Source organism: Pseudorasbora parva, chromosome 18 (assembly GCF_024679245.1).
Source record: "Pseudorasbora parva isolate DD20220531a chromosome 18, ASM2467924v1, whole genome shotgun sequence".
In the NCBI taxonomy this organism is placed as follows: Eukaryota; Metazoa; Chordata; class Actinopteri; order Cypriniformes; family Gobionidae; genus Pseudorasbora; species Pseudorasbora parva.
This window is the reverse complement of record NC_090189.1, coordinates 40,974,782-40,996,646: the sequence shown is the minus strand read 5'-3', so window position 1 is coordinate 40,996,646 and position 21,865 is coordinate 40,974,782. Positions and strand designations below refer to the sequence as shown.

Here is a 21,865-nt window from a genome sequence, read left to right as displayed (position 1 = left end):
GGGCTCTGCAAAGCTAGACAGTCAGCTAACATGAAGAATGACTCCAATAATGCTTCAAGGTGTAACTTTTCTTGATTTAATTGGAATTCCTCTTTATATTGTAAAACTGAAAATATAGAACACACAAAATACATATTTCAAAATACATACGCACTAATAAAAGACTAAACACAAACATAAACTGCTGCCAGTTATTTACATATTTTTGAATGCAGCAATGACACTTTCAGAATATGAATTTACATGCTTTAATGCATGGAAGTGTTCTTAATATGATAATAATACTTTTTGATCACTTACAGACAATTAGTATCTCAGGAACAGTGGAAAGAAACAAATTAGATGCATCATCTCTCAAGCCGTGTGCTCTGGATGCTTCCTACTTTCAACTAAACAAAATGGCTGAACAGCCACTAGATGGCAGTGTTGCTCAAACAATAACTTCAAAATAAAAGTTCTCAAAGTCATAAGGCAGCACACTCCCCGCCTGGCACTATAATTCAGTGCAACCATAGAACTTTAACATTATTAACAGTCCTCAGTAGTCTTTTCTTGCGACAGAAGAACTATGATTTCTGTAACTGGCCTTAAGAAAGTTTTAACAGTTCCTTGTTTCGCAACTTTCACTTCCACTTTGCGTATTTTTGCATCTTGACTTGGTATTGTGTTAACAACGAGTCCCACAGGCCATTCATTTCTTTGTACTTGACTGTCTTTAAGCAATACTACATCTCCAACTTTAATGTTAGGCCTGTTCTCGGTCCACTTTCTGCGGCTTTGTAAGGAAGACAAATACTCTCCCCGCCATCGCTTCCAAAAGGTATCTGCCAAACATTGCACTTGCTTCCACTGTTTCTCATGCAGGTGTGACGTATCAAAGTTTCCACAAGGGGCTGCCAAGGCACTCATCTTTTGAGTTAGAATCATTGCTGGGGTAAGAACTGTTGGATTTTCAGGGTCTGTAGACACTGGTAGTAATGGTCTTGCATTCATGATAGCCATTACCTCTGCCATTAAGGTGCTCAAGACTTCATGAGTAAGTTGACCAGGCCTGGTCTTTAACAACATGGCATCTAAAATACGCCTGCTCAACCCAATTAATCTTTCCCATGAGCCCCCCATATGTGACGAATGTGGGGGGTTGAACAGCCATGTACACCCTTTCTCTTTCAGGTAATTTTGCAGGAATGGATCATCAGTGTCCAATTTTAGTTCTTTACATGCACCCACAAAATTTGTTCCTCTGTCGGAACGAAGCAGTTTGGCTGGGCCTCGGATAGAGAAGAATCTCCTCAATGCGTTGATGAAGCTGGATGTGGTCATGGATTCAATAAGCTCGATGTGCACAGCTCTGGTAGACATACACGTAAAGATTACTGCCCAGCGTTTGCTTTCAGCACTACCTCCTCTTGTACGTCGTGTGACAATCGTCCAAGGACCAAAGATGTCAAGTCCAACGCTAGTGAATGGCGGTTCTTGAGCAAGTCTGTCCGCAGGTAAGTCTGCCATTTTTTGACACTCTAAGCGTCCTCTGAGCTTACGACACGTTACACATTTATGAATGACTGCGGACACTACACGTTTGCCTCCAATAATCCAAAACCCTGCAGCTCGGATGGCTCCTTCTGTTATATGACGCCCCTGGTGTGCTACTTGCTCGTGGTAAAATCTCACAAGAAGCGTAGAAATGTGATGTGCTCGTGGAAGAATGAGAGGGTGTTTTTCTTCTCTGGATACATCTGCATAGGCTATACGTCCTCCAATTCGGAGTAACCCATTTTCATCCACAACCAGGTTGAGCTTTTTGAGTGGGCTTTGTTTTGAGATTGGTTTTCCCTTCTGTAGACATATGTATTCCTCTTTGAATACTTCATGTTGAACAGAACCAATAACTACATTTCTAGCTTTGGCAAGATCTGTGACACTGCATGGATCTCTGTACCGTTGCCATCTTTTGTGACCTGATTTATTTGATTCTTGGAAGGATTTAGTGACATGAATAAGTTTGGCCAACGTGTGAATGAGAGCCTTCCAGCTAGAAAAATGCATGAAGCGATGGCAACCCAACTCTGTCTTTGAGACTTTGGTTAGCAAGGTCACAACATTCGGACAGATCTCATCATCTGTGTCAGGATTTACGAGGGAGAATGTGTTTCCCTCAGAATGTTCTTCTTCTTGGACTTGAGATAGAAAAGGTGGTCCTGATAGCCAGTTTGTGTGTCGCAGTAGAATTGCTGGCACAGGCCTTGTGGCATGATCTGCAGGGTTCTTCTCAGTGGAGATGTAGAACCATTGGTCAGGGTGTGAAGATTTCCTGATCCGAGACACCCGGTTAGACACATACACATAGAACCTCCTGGTAGTGTTGTGAATATACCCCAGCACTATCTTGCTGTCTGTAAAGAATTTGACCGCATCAAAGGCAATGTCCATCTCATCTCTGAGCAGATCATACAGTTCGACAGCTAACACAGCTGCACACAGTTCTAGCCGTGGAACTGTATGCGCAGGTCTTGGTGCCAGCTTAGATTTTCCCATGATAAAGCCAACATGACATTGCCCTTCAGGTTCAATGGCTCTTAGATAGGCGACAGCTCCAATCGCTATTGTGGAGGCATCTGAAAAGATACAAAGTTCCTTTCTCTTTGTTGAGGTTAGTGAAACTGGAATATAGCACCTTTGAATCTTGATGTGTTCAATGGCATCCAGCGATGTTTTCCACTTGTTCCATTCTGAATGTTTTTCAGATGGAAGTGGCGTGTCCCACTCATGCTGTTCAAGTGTGAGTTCTCTGATGATAGCTTTACCCTGCATAGTTATGGGTGCCACAAATCCTAAAGGGTCATAGATGCTGTTCACTGTTGAGAGAATGCCCCTTCTTGTGTAGGGCTTTTCGTCACAAGAGATCTGAAATGTGAAGCTGTCGGTTTCCAAATTCCATGACAGTCCCAAGCTTCGCTGGACAGGGAGGGAATCTGCACTAAGGTCAAGATCTTTTATACTCTTTGCTCTATCTTCCACTGGGAAAGCTTTCATCACTTGCTTGTTGTTAGAGGAGACTTTATGTAGTAACAAATTGTATTCAGCGAGCATTTCTCTGGTTCTCGTCAGATTATCAATTGCCTCTTCAGGAGTAGCTACCGAGGCAAGACAGCCATCTACATAGAATTGTCTCTCCACTAACCTTTTGGCATCAGTGCCATGTTCTCTCTCACCCTCTTGAGCTGCTTTCCTCATGCAGTAGATGGCTACAGCAGGTGATGGGCTGTTACCAAAGACGTGCACTTTCATCCTGTAGTCTACCACATTCTTTTCCATGTTATTGTCTTCATACCACAGGAATCTGAGGTAATCGCGGTGTTCCTCCTGAACGACAAAACAATAGAACATTTGTTGCACATCTGCGGAGAAAGCTATCGGCTCTCTCCTAAAGCGAAGAAGGACCCCCAAAAGAGTGTTATTTAGGTCTGGGCCACGAAGCAGCACATCATTCAGGGACACTCCTTCATATTCGGCTCTTGAGTCAAACACAACTCTTATCTGATCTGGCTTTTGAGGGTGATATACTCCAAATGTTGGAAGATACCAGTGTTCCTTGCCCCTCTCCAAGGGTGGAGCAATTTCTGCATGATCATTGTCCAGCATCTTCTGCATGAAATCTATGAAGTGTAGTTTCATGTCTGGTTTCTTTTCCAATGTTTTCTGGAGGGAGTAGAAACGCTTCTTTGCTTGTTCTTTGTTACTTGGTAGGTGACGTCTCGGAGATCGAAATGGCAGAGGTGCCACAAAGCTGTTCCCTTCATCTCGGTATACTGATTGGTGCATGATATTTAAGAACTGTTTGTCCTCCACAGACAATGTTGGTTTGTCATCATCCTTGGATCCTTGAAACACTGAAGAACCTAGACTGTCTGTACTCACAGAAGGGCTTGTATCCTCCATACAGGATGAATTGTGCAGACTTTGATGCAGTGGTGTGGAACTGAAATTTTCCTTTACTTGGATATTGTTTGGACAAGGAGTAAAGATAGATGCACGACCATTCAGAAGCACATTTGCCTTGAAGACACTCAAGACTGGTGATTTGTGAACTGTTCCTAAACAGACTTCACCCACAATGACCCAGCCTAAGTCAAGTCGTTGAGCAAAGGGAGCGTTGTGGGGCCCATTTATTTGCTCACGTACCTTATGTACTCTCAGCATGTCCCGTCCTAACAACAGCAGAATAGGAGCATTGGGATCCACAGCTGGAATTTTATCTGCCACTGGCTGCAAGTGAGGATGGTGCTGCGCTACCTCAGGAGAGGGAATCTCCGACCTATCATCGGGTATCAGGTCACATTCTATTAGAGTAGGGAGCTGAAGTTGAAGTTTCCCATTCTTAGGCTCAATTATGAAGTTGGTAGCCCTTCTACCTGATGTTTCTGTCAACCCTGAGCATGTTTTCAATTTGTACGGGCTGGAGTTAGACTTTATGCCAAAGATGTCGTAAAACTCAGTCTTTGCAAGAGAGCGGTTGCTTTGTTCATCGAGCACTGCATACATTGTTACTGCTTCCTCCTTCTTACCAGCTGGATAAACTCTGACCAGGCAGATTTTGGAGCATGAGCATGGACTGTGTGGGTCAGCCTTACCACAGATTTCTGTACATTTTGATGTGACAGAGAGGGATGCGTCCTCATTTGTTTTTTCTCCATCCCTTTCCTCTGCTGCAGCAGCTGTTTCTGTTGAAGGGGGAGGACCTGGATGCATGGCTGAAATGTGCTTTTCACTTTTACATTCCTGGCACTTAATGTTCACTTTGCAGTCTTTGGCCACATGCTGAGTTGTTCCACAACACCTAAAGCAGATTCTGTTCTCTTTGAGAAAGACTATTCTTTCATCTAAAGACTTAATTCTAAAACTTCTGCACTTTTTCAGAGGGTGGGGCTTTCTGTGTATTGGGCACTGTCGTTCAGGGCTTTCAGCTCTTTTGTCTGTACCACTTGTCTTTTGAATAAGTTCCGCTGGAATTTCTGTCTTGTGCACATGTACAGGGTCTTTCTGCCTCAGAATTTTCTCTGTCTTAAAGAACTGACTTGTGGGTGTAGGAAGGAAAAAGCTAGGGTCATTTCTGATTTTTGCCTGCTGTCTCACAAATCTAGAGAAAACTGCAAATGGTGGAAATAGTACCCTGTACTCTTCCTTATACCTAAATCCTTCAGTTACCCATCTCTCCTGCAGGCTGTATGGCAGTTTTTCCACTATCGGTTTCAGTCCATGGGCTGTATCCAAATATGCAAGTCCAGGGAGGTACCCCTCTATCTTAGCACATTCCAATTCCAATAAGATATCTCCCAACTCTCTGAGTTTGTGACTATCTTTGTTGCCCAGCTTTGGGAAGTCCTCTAGCTTTTTCAACAATGCATGCTCCACCATCTCGGGTGCTCCATAACTTTCCTCAAGTCTTTGCCACAGCATGTCAAGGCCTGATTTAGGATGAAGAATATGCACAGAGCGAATTCTTTTTGCCTGCTCTGATGATTCAGGTCCTAACCATTTTGTCATCAAATCAAGTTCCTCTTGGGCTGTCAAGCTAAGATCCTTGGTAGCAGTCTTAAAAGATGCTTTCCATGACCAGTAATTTTCAGGATGGTCATCAAATTTTAGCAGACTGGAACTCACCATTTCTTTACGGATCAGATACCTTGTGAGGTCAAACCCAGTTGAAAGGTCCTGTGGAAGCTCTTTTTCGGTCTTTACAGGATATTGCGACCATTTATGGAAGTATGCTTGATCCGTCAGTGTGTCTTGTAAGGTATGATCTATTTTTGATGTGAACTGGCCAGCAGGTTGCCATCTGTGTCGAATATCCACTTTTGGTATTTCTGAATACTCACTCACTTTCCTGAAGTACTCTGGTGATTCAACTTTGACTGGGATGTCTTCAAGACATACCTGTGAAAGCTTCTGCACATAATCACTAGTCCGTTCAGCTGGGCTGAGGGGTTGCTCAGGGACTTGGGGTTCCTCTACTAACTCTCCACTTTCAATTGCTTCTTCGTAAGCAGCAGCCTCTGCTAATGCAACAGCAACTGCCTTTTGACTTTTGAGAAGATGTAGACTTGCTTCTAAATCAGCTTTTTTCTTTATCACATCTGCTTCTTGTTCGGCAAAGGATAGCTGGGCACGGGCCGCTTCAGCCTTAGCTCGGGCTCTGATGGCTGCAGAACCAATAGAAGACTGTCTGCTTCTTTTTGACGATTTTGATGATTTTGAATGAGTTGACTTGCTATCAGTACTTCTTGCAGACATAGCTCTTTCTGATTGTTGCTCTTCAGTTTCATTTTCTTGTGCTGAATAATTAGTTTGATTGCTTTTTAACTGGTACTGTTTCCGTGAGCGTAGACTCATTGCTGATGCGCAGTATTTTCTTGTGCTTGAACCTGTTGTGTTCTTGTCTTTTTACTATACTGTCCTCACGATGCGGGGCTCTGCAAAGCTAGACAGTCAGCTAACATGAAGAATGACTCCAATAATGCTTCAAGGTGTAACTTTTCTTGATTTAATTGGAATTCCTCTTTATATTGTAAAACTGAAAATATAGAACACACAAAATACATATTTCAAAATACATACGCACTAATAAAAGACTAAACACAAACATAAACTGCTGCCAGTTATTTACATATTTTTGAATGCAGCAATGACACTTTCAGAATATGAATTTACATGCTTTAATGCATGGAAGTGTTCTTAATATGATAATAATACTTTTTGATCACTTACAGACAATTAGTATCTCAGGAACAGTGGAAAGAAACAAATTAGATGCATCATCTCTCAAGCCGTGTGCTCTGGATGCTTCCTACTTTCAACTAAACAAAATGGCTGAACAGCCACTAGATGGCAGTGTTGCTCAAACAATAACTTCAAAATAAAAGTTCTCAAAGTCATAAGGCAGCACACAGGCGATGGACGGTGCTTAGAGAAGAGTGTGAAGGTCATTATTATCCTCTGGAGGTATTTTGTTCCTGTGAGTGACTGATTATAGTCATTTAACTTTCATTGTATCTTTGCAAGGAAACAGCTGATGTACTAATCTTGTGTATGGGATTCAATTATTGTGGTACTAATTGCTATTTGTAACCTATTCATCCAGTGTTTCTTCTTGATAGGCTGAACAACTGTAATTCACTGTTTATGAACTTAATTGATCCATATTTCTGTTTAATTGTTGACCTCAATTATTAAAGCAGCACTAGGTAATTTTCATAATATATTTTCAATACTCTTGTGATGATACATTGACTTACAATAGGTTGAATGACGTCTGCCATTGCCTTGTTGGCGTGAGCTGAAGGAGGCGTGCCCGACCGATGCTGACTCGGCCGTCATGCTTGCTATGGTTATTATTACCGACCACTCAGACCTTGAATTGAAGTATCATAGATTCTGTAAAACGGTAACCAATAGACTAGGCTACTATAATGATGCTGGCTTGTAAACGTGAGCATCACGATCATTTAGCGTTTGAAAAAAAATAAAACCCACGAAAGATATTCATATGACATGCTGAAACATATGCTACTGTACCTAGGATGAAGACATTTCATTTCACACGCGACGCGAGCAGAACAACTGCACGTGAACTCCTCCTGCAGTGTTCAGGGGAACTGTAAGTGATGCGCAGCTTTTTTTCAACCCACGGGGCTGCTTTTATGAAATTATCTGGCCCGCTCTGATATTCTTACAACCCGCCCCGCACACGCGACCATTAAATAGACATACGGGGTCCGCGGGTTATGAGACGACCCGCTCATCACTACTTCAGGGCTATCAGGGTTGTCATGTCAACAAATGCACACGCTATGGCATCCCCTGACAAAGTTTATGACAGTAGTAGAGGACAATATTTTTTCCCAACTATAGGGGGACCCCGCGAGCAAAAGTTACCCAGTGCTGCTTTAAATCAAGAGGGTTTCCATTGTATTTATTATCCCAAAACAGTAGTGACACAATTCTTTTAACCCTCTTTTTGTATTTTGATGTTTCCCCCATTAAAAACAACATGAAACATAGTTCTCTTGCTTTCTCATGAAAAACTTGTATCGTTCTCTCATGAAATTTTGTGACTTTTGTTAAATTATCTGTCTACACACCTAAAACTGGGTTTGATTTGGTTGCTCTAAATGTATGTAAAAAAAAAAAAAAAAAAAACACTTTCACACTCTGTCTTCTCCACATTGAAAATTAATGAAAAAAAACACTATTTTACAAACACACACAGATAATTGAATGCAAATTAAAAAATTACAATTTAATTTTTTCATGCATAGATCCCCACCTCCCATTTATTTCTGTATGTATTTTTGCCTACACTGACACACACAGAACACACATTACCGTATACAGGTCTTTCTAAAAGAATTTGCATATTGTGATAAAGTTCATTATTTTCCATGATGTAATGATAAAAATTAAACTTTCATATATTTTAGATTCATTGCACACCAACTGAAATATTTCAGGTCTTTTATTGTTTTAATACTGATGATTCTGGCACACAGCTCATGAAAACCCCAAATACCCATCTCAAAAAATTAGCATATTTCATCCGAACCAAGGCAAGGCAAGTATATTTGTATAGCACATTTCATACCCAATGGCAATTCAAAGTGCTTTACATAGAAATTAATTAAAACAGTGGTAACAAATGCATGAGAAAAAAAGAATACCATATGGACGAATAAAACATTAAAAACAAGCATAGTTAAAACAGTCGTAAAGATAATAATAGTAATTAAAACAATAAAAAAAAAAAAAAAAGAAAAAAGGGTCAGATCCACAGTAATGGTCTGATATAAAAATAAACACCAATAAAAGAAAAGTGTTTTTAATACAAAAAAGTCAACCATCATATAATTATGTTCAGTTCTGCACTCAATACTTGGTGGGGAATCCTTTAGCAGAAATGACTGCTTCAGTGCGGCGTGGCATGGAGGCGATCAGCCTGTGGCACTGCTGAGGTGTTCTGGAGGCCAAGGATGCTTCGATAGCGGCCTTAAGCTCATCCAGAGTGTTGGGTCTTGCGTCTCTCAACTTTCTCTTCACAATATCCCACAGATTCTCTATGGGGTTCAGGTCAGGAGAGTTGGCAGGCCAGTTGAGCACAGTAATACCATGGTCAGTAAACCATTTTCCAGTGGTTTTGGCACTGTGAGCAGGTGCCAGGTCGTGCTGAAAAACCAAATCTTCATCTCCATAAAGCTTTTCAGCAGATGGAAGCATGAAGTGCTCCAAAATCTCCTGATAGCGAGCTGCATTGACCCTGCCTTTGATAAAACACAGTGGACCAACACCAGCAGCTGACATGGCACCCCAGACCATCACTGACTGTGGGGACTTGACTCTGGACTTCAGGCATTTTGGCATTTCCTTCTCCCCAGTCTTCCTCCAGACTCTGGCACCTTGATTTCCGAATGACATGCAAAATTTGCTTTCATCCGAAAAAAGTACTTTGGACCACTGAGCAACAGTCCAGTGCTGCTTCTCTGTAGCCCAAAAGTGTCTTGACCTGGGGAATGCGGCACCTGTAGCCCATTTCCTGCTCACGCCTGTGCACGGTGGCTCTGGATGTTTCTCCTCCAGACTCAGTCCACTGCTTCCGCAGGTCCCCCAAGGTCTGGAATCGCTCCTTCTCCACAATCTTCCTCAGGGTCCGCTCACCTCTTCTCGTTTTTTGCCACACTTTTTCCTTCCCACAGACTTCCCACTGAGGTGCCTTGATACAGCACTCTGGGAACAGCCTATTCGTTCAGAAACTTCTTTCTGTGTCTTACCCGCTCGCTTGAGGGTGTCAATGATGGCCTTCTGGACAGCAGTCAGGTCGGCAGTCTTACCCATGATTGCGGTTTTGAGTGATGAACCAGGCTGGGAGTTTTTAAAAGCCTCAGGAATCTTTTGCAGGTGTTTAGAGTTAATTAGTTGATTCAGATTGAAGGGGGGAGTGGGCCGACACCCTTGCCTCTTCATCATATGCATCTTATCCTTTTGAATGATTTTTAATAACCTCATGAATTAAATAATCAGTTATTATCCTTTCAAAAAAATGAATTTTTGACAATCAATTTTATTTGATCTTTAATACATTTAACTATTATTTAATATGATTTTGACTCTATGTCTGCTGTATGGTGTCTAATTTGCTTTCCAGAGACTGTCTGACAAAGACAGTCCGACCCCTATCTATGTGCCCTGACATAGATAGCCTGACCTCTATCTCTGGGTCCTGACCAACAGGGCCTTGGAGAGAAAGTTAGAACTTCCAAGAGGTGAATCCCGCCTGTTGTTAGTAAACCCAGGACAGGAAGCGGTGGGAGGACTTGAGTATCCCAATTGTGATTTTTCCCATTGATAGAAGTACATTTTTGTCTTTATATTTCTTTATAGAATGAGGTAGATGATATTAGTCATACTTTTCTTTCTGGAGATTAATTTGTGATGTGGTGTTGATATCTTGTCCTGTTGATCTGCTCACTGCTGCACTAACCTTGGAGGAGAGATGTGCCCTAGAGTCTTGTGTGTGTGTGTGTTACATGTTCTGTGCAGGTCTTCTGACTGGATTGGACCACTTTTTCTCACACCCTTGACCTCTTGGCGTCTTTCTTGGACTCCCCTGAAGTCAACACTACCCCAATCTTGGGATTGTGTGATGTATTCATCCTGATTAACAACAACATCTCCTATCTATTCTCGTGTGACACATTGTTTAGACTTTATGCCAATCAGTAATATTCCACGTGTTTGTAATGATGTAAATCATGCCCTTGAAATTGGTATAACTGGTGTGGTAATTTTGTGTAGAGTAGAGTCTGGCCTGACACCGCCCTGAGAGACTCTGAAGCTGACTCTACTGATGAAACTGCAAACTATTCTTCAGTAAAATTCTCTCCGATGATTGAACATCCTGACTCCTGGTCTTCATTTCGCATATCTGGTCTATGGGTCAAAACTGTCAACACCTAACAAGATGATTAGGCTCGTTTAGAGAACCTTTTCATGATATGCTAATTTTTTAAGACAGGAATTTGGGGTTTTCATGAGCTGTATGCCAGAATCATCAGTATTAAAACAATAAAAGACCTGAAATATTTCAGTTGGTGTGCAATGAATCTAAAATATATGAAAGTTTAATTTTTTATCATTACATTATGGAAAATAATTAACTTTATCACAATATGCTAATCTTTTTAGAAGGACCTGTATATTAAACTTAAATTATTTAGATCTGGTGGTTTTATTAAAAGTAATTAATATATCGCATAACTTGAACTGATATGAAATGAACACTAAAACACACTGAGGGGTTTCATCTTGAGGGTTTGGACCATTTATAATCTGAATTTATGCTGTAATCATCTACTAAAACCATGTGTGAGCTTGATGAGTGATATTCCTCCTGAATGTGATTTAAAACAGCAGGAAGATTTGCACTGTTTGTACAGCACTGCCGTTAAATCCACTGTCATAATGAAAGACACACTCGGGTACCGTCTGCACTCAGAGATGCTTTATTGATGAATTGGAAGTGAAAATCAATATCCAGTCTTCATGCACAGGCTGTACATCAGATGAAGAGCTGCTCTATGACGCTCATATTAAGTGTTATTATTAGTGAGGCAGGTCTGCGCACACACACACACACACACACACACTGAGATGATGACTTCAGGGACTGCTACAGTCCTGTTTAAGATTAGGCAACCAAAGAAAGACACAATAAAACAATCAAATCAAATGTGATTTAGGCAATAGCGGGCCCTGCTCATCTAGACATCATTTGCAAGATAAAATAACTTCACTGAAGTCATAACACAAAAATAAAGGGGCCAGACCGAGAGGCTGCATAGCACACACACGCTTCGTGACAATATTGCTGTTCTGGAGTTAGCATGGGTTCTCTCACACACGTGATCTGTGTGCTGAACAATTCACGCAATTCTGGATCAACTGAGAATCACGATTTATTTAATTTAAAATAGAGATCACAATACAAAATGTTAAAATGAACTAAAATGTTAATTGCTGAATTAATGTTTTTTTTTTTTTTTAAACAGCACAAGTGGATGATTCAATCACCAAAACTTCACTTGTTTCATTACTGGATGAATCAGTGTTTTTGAATTAATATCTTGAGTGAATGATTCAATGACTCACTCATTAAGACTTCACTTGTTTCATTACTGGATGAATCAGTGTTTTTGAATGAATATCGTAAATGAATGATTCGACTCACTCAAAGACTTCACTTGTTTAGTACTGGATGAATCAGTGTTTTTGAATGAACATCTTGAGTGAATGATTCAATGACTCACTCAAAGACTTCACTTGTTTAGTACTGGATGAATCAGTGTTTTTGAATTAATATCTTGAGTGAATGATTCAATGACTCACTCATTAAGACTTCACTTGTTTCATTACTGGATGAATCAGTGTTTTTGAATTAATATCTTGAGTGAATGATTCAATAACTCGCTCATTAAGACTTCACTTGTTTCATTACTGGATGAATCAGTGTTTTTGAATGAATATCTTAAATGAATGATTCGACTCACTCAAAGACTTCACTTGTTTAGTACTGGATGAATGTGTTTTTGAATTAATATCTTAAATTAATGATTCAATGACTCACTCAAAGACTTCACTTGTTTAGTACTGGATGAATCAGTGTTTTTGAATGAATATATTGGGTGAATGATTCAATGACTCACTCATTAAGACTTCACTTGTTTCATTACTGGATGAATCAGTGTTTTTGAATGAATATCTTAAATGAATGATTCGACTCACTCAAAGACTTCACTTGTTTAGTACTGGATGAATCAGTGTTTTTGAATGAATATCTTGGGTGAATGATTCAATGACTCACTCATAAAGACTTTACTTTCATTACTGGATGAATCAGTGTTTTTAAAACAAATCTCTTGAACGAATGATTCAGTGACTCACTCATAAAGACTTCATGACTCTGGCCAACACAGATCAAAATGTTCACTGTGATTGTACTTGTCAAAGTCTTAAGAGACACATTGTGATCTAATGATAACGATTCACCAAAAATCACTTGGGCGCTTAAATGGAGATCTTTTAACGATTAATTCACACCTTCACAGCACAGAGGCCATTGTCGACAAACCACTGCAATGGAAGCAAATAAATTGTCTGTATTTTGTGCTTAGACAGCAGGCTTATAATCAAATATCTATAGGGACATACCTTCATTTGATCATTCATTTTTTTCTTCAAGAATGATCATAAAGTTCCGCCAAATAACAAAACCGTCTGAAAACTTTACACACGTCAGCTGCTTTCACAAACACCAAAGGAAAACACAGAGGAGAACAAGCAGAAAAGACCATCTGAAGAATGCACAGAAAATAAACCAACAACTATTAAAGCACAAGCTCTCTTCCCTGTGATTAAATAAGACACAATGTGTAGACAAAATCAACTTTGCGTTTCTCCTTCTGCAGTGGGTCAAAAGATGTAATCGCTGGTCATCTTGAGAGAAGGCATGGCCTCGTTGACGTTCTGGTCGAGCCGGTGATACTCAACCCCGCGAGAGCAGAAGCCGTCCCGCCAGCGGCGACTCTGAGCCAACAGCATCAGCTACACGAGAGGAAAGATACGGAGCAAAGGTTAATAATGACGACGACGGGTCAGTGTGGGGAAAATATATTCATTCATATGCCATTGCCATGATTTTATATACAGCTTGATCTGGCATGAGTGTGTGAACTAGCGTTGTCATGATAATGAAAACACTTAAGAATAATGGTCATTAGTTAAAGGTGCACTATGTAGTATTTTTGCAGTAAAATATCCCAAAACCAATAGGCCAGTGTTATATATTTTGTTCAGTTGAGTACTTACAATATCCCAGATGTTTCCAACTATTTGTAAATTGTGAGAAAATTGCTATTTTAACTAAGGACCGGGACGTTTCAGCATAGTGTTTGAGCGAGTCTCCTGTCAATCGCGTCATATCTGCGCTACCCTCGGTTTTATTCTGCAGAAGCGCTTTACTCTTAGCAGTGTGAACATGTCACAGCAGCGCCGAGCGAATGTCATAACGTCATTTTAAACACACTTAAATGTATCTAAAATGAAAAACAGAGCTGCTTTACCTTATAATCATGACCAGAAACGCGGAAATAGTGCGCACGCCCGGCGACTGTGTCCCGTCCCGTCATGATAAAAGTCCCTGTACTCGCGAGCCTTTTGCGTTTTAACACTCGATTGCACCGTGTCGAATGTGAAGAGGGGGATTGCTTGAGACTGCAATATGAAAACCTTTTTTATATAATCACTCTTATTCTTGAGGATATGCATCACAGTCGCCAAGGAAGCGAAAAAGAGAATTAAGACGGCAACGCAACAGACAAATCAACAAGACAAAAGTGAATATTGGAGCGGCCTTTCCAAGATGGAAAGAGCTCATGAGGAGCAATGATTTTTAAAAAAGGACGCCGCGTTGCCTGCTTTCTTCCTCGACAGGTAAACGGCTACCGTAGGAGTTCAAACAAAATCAGAATTGAGAGGAACAGAAACTAATATTCACTGGATGGTCATATACCTTTACACCGCTAGATGGGGGAAAATATCACACAGTGGAGCTTTAACATTAGTTCATAGAAATCCAGCTGTTCATGTTAGTTCACGGTGCATTAACTAATGTTAACAAGATCTTAATAATGTATTAGTAAATGTTGAACTTAACATTAACAAAGCTATTAAATTAATACAAATTAATAAATGCTTTATAAGTGCAGTTTATTATTAGTTCATGTTAACTAATGTTAACTAATGACCATTATTCTAAAGTGTTACTGAAATTTCTAACTTTAAATACAATAATCTGAAGAAAATCAATACTTCACACCATTTAAGATACCATAAAAACACCATATCAATAAGAGCCTAACATTTGAACATCATCTAAGTTAATTTACTTTTGGTCATGATCAAATGGGTGGGCGATTTACTGATGGAAAGATGATGATAAACAGGTAGAAATTTGTAAACCGGTAGAATCTATACCGATCAGGCATAACATTATGACAGGTGAAGTGAATAGCACCGATGATTTCTTCATCACGGCTCCTGTTAGTGGGTGGGATATATTAGGCAGCAAGTGAACATGTTGTCCTCAAAGTTGATGTGTTAGAAGCAGGAGAAATGGGCAAGCGGAAGGATATGAGTGAGTTTTTTTTTTTTTTTTTTACTGAATGTGTCTGCTTAGTAAAACATGCGATGAACGAGAGTCGCAGCAGGAGTTTATTCATCACAAGAGTAGAGCTGACGGACAAGATGATCGTTGAAAATTTGGTTTCAAAACGAAATGTAAAAGCACCTGTTTAAGTGAGTTTGTCATTGTACTATGGTGGTGTTGTGTTTTTTTTATTAAGAATAATAATAGGCTAATGAACCCAACATTCAAGCAACCTGCCACCGAAATGGCGATCATTTTAAACTAAAATGTGCAAGGCCGTACAGAGCCCGCATTTACGGACGAACTGTCATTCACGGTGTGTGTGTGTGTACTGGCGAGTTATCAGTTCACGCGTATTGAAGCTTAACTTTCATAGGAATTCACAGAACGCACTCGCTTTGCTCCGCTCCGTGCATGTTACTTTCGGTTAGATAGTATTAGTGATTTAAAAGCCCAGTCGGTGATACCGGTATTACTGGTTTTGTGACGCGTCGATTAACCGGTGGGAAAATGTCCTCACTGTCACATCCCTAGTATGCATTTATTTATGTATGTAATAATATGTATGCATGTATGTGTGTGTCTGTCTGTCATTAATGTTAATCAAACAACAAAGTCACTCACTACTCTTGACTGAATCCCCTTTCTAACTTTTTGCTACATTTAACTTTGCCTTTAAAACGCTCAACAGAAGTTTAAAATGTTTCTTGCGAACCCTCCCATCACTGATATTTGCCCTGTATCCCAGCAAAAACAAAAGAGCAACTTGTTCAACTGGTTGTGTGTTTCTAGGTCTGTCACGATCATGAATGTTGTGCTGTCAATCAATTGGCAAACAAATATTGCAATTAACGTTTTAATTTTCAGTTTTGTTCAAATCACTTGCACTAATTTAATTTTAGAAACATAATTAAAAAAGGCCCATATGATTTCTTTAATATTTAATATTTTTATTTAAATTTAAAATGTTTCAAAGAAATAAGGGAGGCGCTGCACCTTAATGTTAAGAGATAATTAAGTGTTCATTGTGATTTTAGACTTATGTTTCATTATTTGAGTGTTTTCCATGGTTGTGTTGACATTTCTGCCTTTATAACTGAGGGGATTATAATCAAAGGAAGGTTAAGTTTAAACATTTTTATTTTACATGCAATACAATTTTCTCCTGCTCCTTATTTTAAATTTTAAAAAAAGAAAAAAACTCAATAATTATTGATATCGACTGATATGAAATACTTATATCATGATACAGTTTTCAAAAATATCGCCCAGCCCTAGAAAGTATAGTTGCAAAATACTGCAAAATACTCCATTGCAAAAGCCAACCCTATGATACTTTTTTCATATACTTTTTTACTTTCTTTGGTTAAAGGTTTACTTCAGCGATTAGCATATGGCTTTGTATCAGTAGAAACCCGGGAGTATATTCAAATGATTGTGCTTTTCCCCTTCATATCCCCCTGAGACAAGAGATTTATTCCTGGAAAAATTCCTCCTATGATGCAAATTGACGATATTTGCATCAAAGGAGGAATGTTTGGCCAAAGGCTAAAGACTACAGCCAGCAATGGGAGCCATTTCCTCATGTTTTGAACCCGCACGTGGGGGATGGAGATCACACTCACAGCTTAGCTCGCCGCTACAGGCACTCATTTAAACGGAGCTATGGTGAGCAATGTAAGTCTTTTAACTTCTCAAATTAATTACTATGAAAGTTAAGCTTGCAAAGGCATGAACTGAAACACGCCAGACTGAACTCGCGTTGCGAATGTATGCGGCGAGTGTAGTCGCGATTACCTCAGCTCTCATTATGAGAGCTAATTCAGCTCATCTATCTGACTCCTGCAGTTAGTGCTCAGTGCTGTGATACTCGCGCGGTGACTCACTCATTATATTGAACAGACACGTTCAGTTTTTAATTGTAGTGTCTTCTCTAACTCAGTCACAGTAATCCAGTAGCGGTGGCTTTGGGAATGGCCTCACTGGGCAGTGAAGCATTCTGGGAATTGTAGTCTTTCATCCCCATGAGACAAAAATACATTTTCTGTCTTTTCTCAGTCTAGAAGACACCAAATTCAAAAATAATTTTACATTTTTACTACATTGATGACCCAGTTTAAATACAGATTCATCTTCCCAGCGCTGAAGTACCCCTTTAATGAGACATTCACTAAAAATGCAAAGTACCTGCTAATATATCAGCCATGGCAATGTATCGGTCGACCACTACGCATCAATAATCAATAATTGTGACAGGCCTATGCTTTTGACATCATTCTGAGAAGCCTAATTTACCTTTCTCTTGTTGTGGTAGGTGATGTACACGATGGCAACTAGAAAGGCGATGACCACCAGATGAAAGAAGAAGTGGGAATCTTCATCCTGGGTTTTATAGAAGCCTGTGTCCTTGTGAAAATCGTTTTTTTCAGAGCCCTTAGGGGGAGTTACATGACTTGTGGGTTCTAAGTCCTCTTCGCTTTCATCGCCAACACCTTTTGAGTTGTCTTCCAAGGCCAGGGTTGAGTCGGGAGACGTGAGTTCATTCATGTACTCTGGGAAACTCTCGCTTTCGTCTCCTGCAGGGGTGGAGACGGCTGCAGGCTTGTTTGCAGGTGTAGTGGTGGGCTCTGGAGGGACGTGATTGGCAGGTTTCGGGTCTGGGGTGGTTTTGATCTGTTCTGTGGTGGTTTTGATCTGTTCTGTGGTGGTTTTGATCTGTTCTGTGGTGGTTTTGATCTGTTCTGTGGTGGGTTTTAGCTTGTCTTCAGTAGTTTTGTCTGTGGTGGTTTTGAGTTTGTCTACTGTGGTTTTGAGCTTGTCAGTGGTGGTTTTGAGCTCATCTGCGGTGGTTTTGAGCTCGTCATTGGTGGTTTTGAGCTTGTCTGCTGTTGTTTTGAGCTTTTCAGTGGTGGGTTTGAGCTCGCCCGTAGTGGTTTTCTGCTGTTCTGCAGGTGGAGCGATCGGAGCGCCTGCTACTTTGGAGGTGCTTTCAGTTTCAATAGGGGGAGCTGTCGTCAGATTCAAAACCAGGTCCGTATCATTCAGATTACTGTTGTTTTGGATGCTCTTGTTCTTGGGAAGTGCTGCTGGGATGTTTTTGGTAGTTTTACCAAAAGTTTCCTGTGTCGCATCAGCTGTGGAGGGAAAACCAGATACATTAACAGCATTTATATCAGTGTTTTCTGTAAATTAATACAGGGCACAGTTTCTGGCTGTTTTGCCTAACCTGTAACCTAAAGGTGTGGCTTTTTTTTTTTTTTTTAACTTTAGGCCAGAAACTATTCGACAAAATAACAACAATCTGACGATTCATGAGATATTCCTGTGAGATCTACTGCATGTTTTCCAATTATTGATTTGCATATGAGGACACGAACAGATGAACTTCCTCTCCAGAGTCGCAATGAGTCTCTTCATGAGCAATTCATGTGAGAAAAACTACAGTCATAAGCACAGAGAAACTCTTTACAGCAACCCATCAAAATAAACGTTTGGTTTAATTGGACAAAAATATTGTATATAATAGTATAATAAATCAAAAAATGTCCTCCATGTTTTAATTTTATCAGTATAAAGCTCAATTGTGCTGCTTTGTTTGATAACAAAAGGTTGTTTAATTAAAATCAATGTTTTATGTCTTCATTTGATTACCAGAAAATACACAACTCAGAATTTATGGGAAATCTTTTCATGGTAAAGTAGTTGTTTTTATGAATTCAATTAATCAAGTTGCTAGTAGCCTACAATATACTGGTAAATATTACAGTATACAAACATCACAGACAATGGCAGACAGTGACCATTATGTCAATAACATTTCTATAAATGACTTACAGTTTCTGCACAGTTATTGTAGGTACCGTTGTGAACAGCATAAACACTTATTTTTACCCATGTTTACACAAATTGTTTAGCAAATCAAAGCAGAAAAAATTAAAATAAATCTGTAATATATTATTTTGGTTCACATGCAGGGTTTGATGAGAGGGAGAGGGATTTTCCTGCCGGTGCTTTTAATGTATGTCCCATTCCGATATTAGATGGTTATGTAAGTTTTAGTATATTAACACATGCATTGCTTATTATTTAAAAATGATAAGTCGGCAGTTATAAGAAAGGGGCATTATTTCCTTAATATGTGGAAAAAAGGAGGAAGTCACAAAGTCTCATGAAAGACTACACAGAAAACAAGAGCTCCTTTAATAATCACTGAATCTGCCGGTCAGTTCAGACTATAGTATAGAAGAACAATGGCACATTTAATAATAAGCAGAATATTTACATTTTCCCAATAATAATGTTTTTTGCACATTAATGTTGTTAAAAAAAAGTTTATCTGCATCAGTTCAAACTCAGTGCTTCACTAATTTCCAATAAACAAACATGTAATATTATTAGTAACTGCACTAACAAAACAATAGGAATTTTATGATTAAATATAGGACACATTTTCCCGCAGTGACTAAATCCGGTGCTGGCGCCACCATCTGTAGAAATGGTGGCACTCTCAAACGTTAGTACGGAGCCCTGTTGAGTATCTGCCGATGCCAAGTCCCAATCCAATACTTTTATTTGTATAGTGGTTTGTGCATAACATGCACAACATTTGTACATAAAATCAATCCAATGTATATGGATGCACAGAGTTTCTCAGAGGCAGGGGCTTGTATGTAAAAAGAGGGCATCTTTCACTATGGACTAATTCTAATATAAAAGTCAAAATCTGCTATGGGGCAATAATGGAAGAACAGTTTTAAAACAGTTTTTTACTATTATTTATGAAAGGACCTGCATTTCATTAGTTAAAATAAAAGATTTTTGTTATAAGACACAAAAACAACTGCGTCAAAATCACTAATTTCCTGGTGAATGAGCTTTTGACATGAAGAGACAAACGTGTCAGTCTCTGAGTAAAATACAATTTCTTTAAGCCACAAAATAAACGTCCGTAAAGTATAGGGTCATTTCAAATCAACCACGACCCCAGCTCAAGATTTTATATTTTGTTAATATTTTTTTTCTGAAGAAAGACAAACGTAAATAGTGATGAAAGCCAGATTATTAAATATCACAGATGTGTATTGACTGAGTAATCAGTTCACCTGAGATTTGGAGCCAAATTACAGAAGGTAAAATGACTTTAGAAAGATGGCAGCATCGTTATTTTATGTTCACACAGAGATTAGTGATCTATTATAGAAATCGGTTGACTTTATTAATCTTTGCTGCACTAAATGCCAACGATGACCGTTTAAAAATAGGAAATAAGCACTTCTTGTGTTATTTTCCCCAAGTTTGCATGTCTGTAACTCAATAAGTATCAAAGATCTCTTTATATAGTTTTAGATTCTGGTTCTTAACAAACTTTTATTTTGGTTTATTCATTTTAAAAACCCTCGATGGTTCAATCTAGAGATATGGAGATCACAATGTGGCTCCGTGACTAAACTGGTCAACTGTGTGGATTTTTATTCTATCTGAAGCATAAATCATGTTGAAACAAGAAATATATATTGTCATTTTATATTGTAACAATGGCAGAGAAAAAAACATTTACGTCTGAGAGCCCAAAATATTATTTTTCCTAATAAGTGTGCGTAATGTTTACAAAGGCTTGACAGTTGCAAAACTGACAACGTCACAAAAGCACGGGACTTCCGGTATCAGAATCAGCGTTTAATATATCGATTAACTGATATGGCTAATATATAATAACTGTATGTAAACGTGTCGTTTATTGGTAACGATAGACAAACATTTGATGAGAAAGATATTTAAGGAGCACAGGTTAACTTTCACACGAAACTTTCACTCGATATATTCAGCTTATACCGTAAATAAATGACACTGGCGGCAGGAAACAACCCGCTGAGGTTTGAAAGGGAAATCTTCCACTAACCTGTTTGACTTATTGAAGCGCAGTTGATGAAAAATATCTGCAGTGACACTAAAACAACAATTATTCCCATAGCTGAGTCCCTGCGTTGCGTCTTCCGTAACGTCGCCATCTTGAGTGATGACATCTAGTGATGGGACATCTGAAGCGAGGCTCCGGAGCTTGTTGTGTCGAGCAAAAAGGGGCGTTCCAGATGAAGCCGCCATAGATGGAAGCCGCGATTCGAGGCTTCGAGGCTTGTACTGTTTCCGTGAAAATCACGTGACGATGACAAACGAGGCCTCGTTTTCTGTTGAATACGTCATTGCTTCATTCTGAGTGTCGCTTTCGGATAAAAGTGGTACGAAACCTCGCGCCTCTCGTGGGGTTTGCAGTAGGCATTTGCATTGGTGTTGAGGTGTTGGTTGTATGTAGTAGCGATATCATTATATATCATAGCTGTATTATATATTATATTACATTATACTTACTTTAGTAGATTATTAGAGTAAATTATACATAGTTCAGTAGATGTATTGCTATTATTATTATTAATAATATTATTATTATAAGACTAGACTGTATTAGGGAAAGCTTTTCCCATCCCTGTTGCAGTTTGCTGTTCCACAATTCCAGTCCCATAAGCACTGCACTCACAATAATTTATTTACAATCATTCTGGGCATTCACTCATCACTAACCCAAAGAACTACTGAATAGTTGAACACAAAGTTGTG

The 21,865-nt window shown here is 39.4% G+C and overlaps 2 protein-coding genes across 2 annotated transcripts; both read right to left on the bottom strand.

Annotated features, from left to right (window-relative positions):
- Positions 1-5,418, bottom strand: LOC137046052 (uncharacterized). Its single transcript, XM_067423105.1, has 2 exons — positions 301-5,418; positions 1-106 (listed from the first exon to the last, which is right to left on the bottom strand). The coding sequence occupies exon 1, from the start codon at positions 5,416-5,418 to the stop codon at positions 529-531; it is 4,890 nt and encodes a 1,629-aa protein (XP_067279206.1). The 3' UTR covers positions 1-106; positions 301-528.
- A 6,118-nt stretch (positions 5,419-11,536) lies between these two features.
- Positions 11,537-21,309, bottom strand: c18h5orf15 (chromosome 18 C5orf15 homolog). Its single transcript, XM_067423454.1, has 3 exons — positions 21,153-21,309; positions 17,549-18,387; positions 11,537-13,650 (listed from the first exon to the last, which is right to left on the bottom strand). The coding sequence occupies exons 1-3, from the start codon at positions 21,274-21,276 to the stop codon at positions 13,519-13,521; spliced, it is 1,095 nt and encodes a 364-aa protein (XP_067279555.1). The 5' UTR covers positions 21,277-21,309; the 3' UTR covers positions 11,537-13,518.
- Positions 21,310-21,865: the final 556 nt, after the last annotated feature.

Coding starts and splice junctions, on each gene's coding strand:
- LOC137046052 (XM_067423105.1), bottom strand. CDS start 5,418: ATGGTGGAGCATGCATTGTTGAAAAAGCTAGAGGACTTCCCAAAGCTG.
- c18h5orf15 (XM_067423454.1), bottom strand. CDS start 21,276: ATGTCATCACTCAAGATGGCGACGTTACGGAAGACGCAACGCAGGGAC. Junction 18,388..21,152: donor CGCTTCAATAAGTCAAACAG/GTTAGTGGAAGA, acceptor TTCCCTCCACAG/CTGATGCGACACAGGAAACT. Junction 13,651..17,548: donor CCTACCACAACAAGAGAAAG/GTAAATTAGGCT, acceptor CCTCTCGTGTAG/CTGATGCTGTTGGCTCAGAG.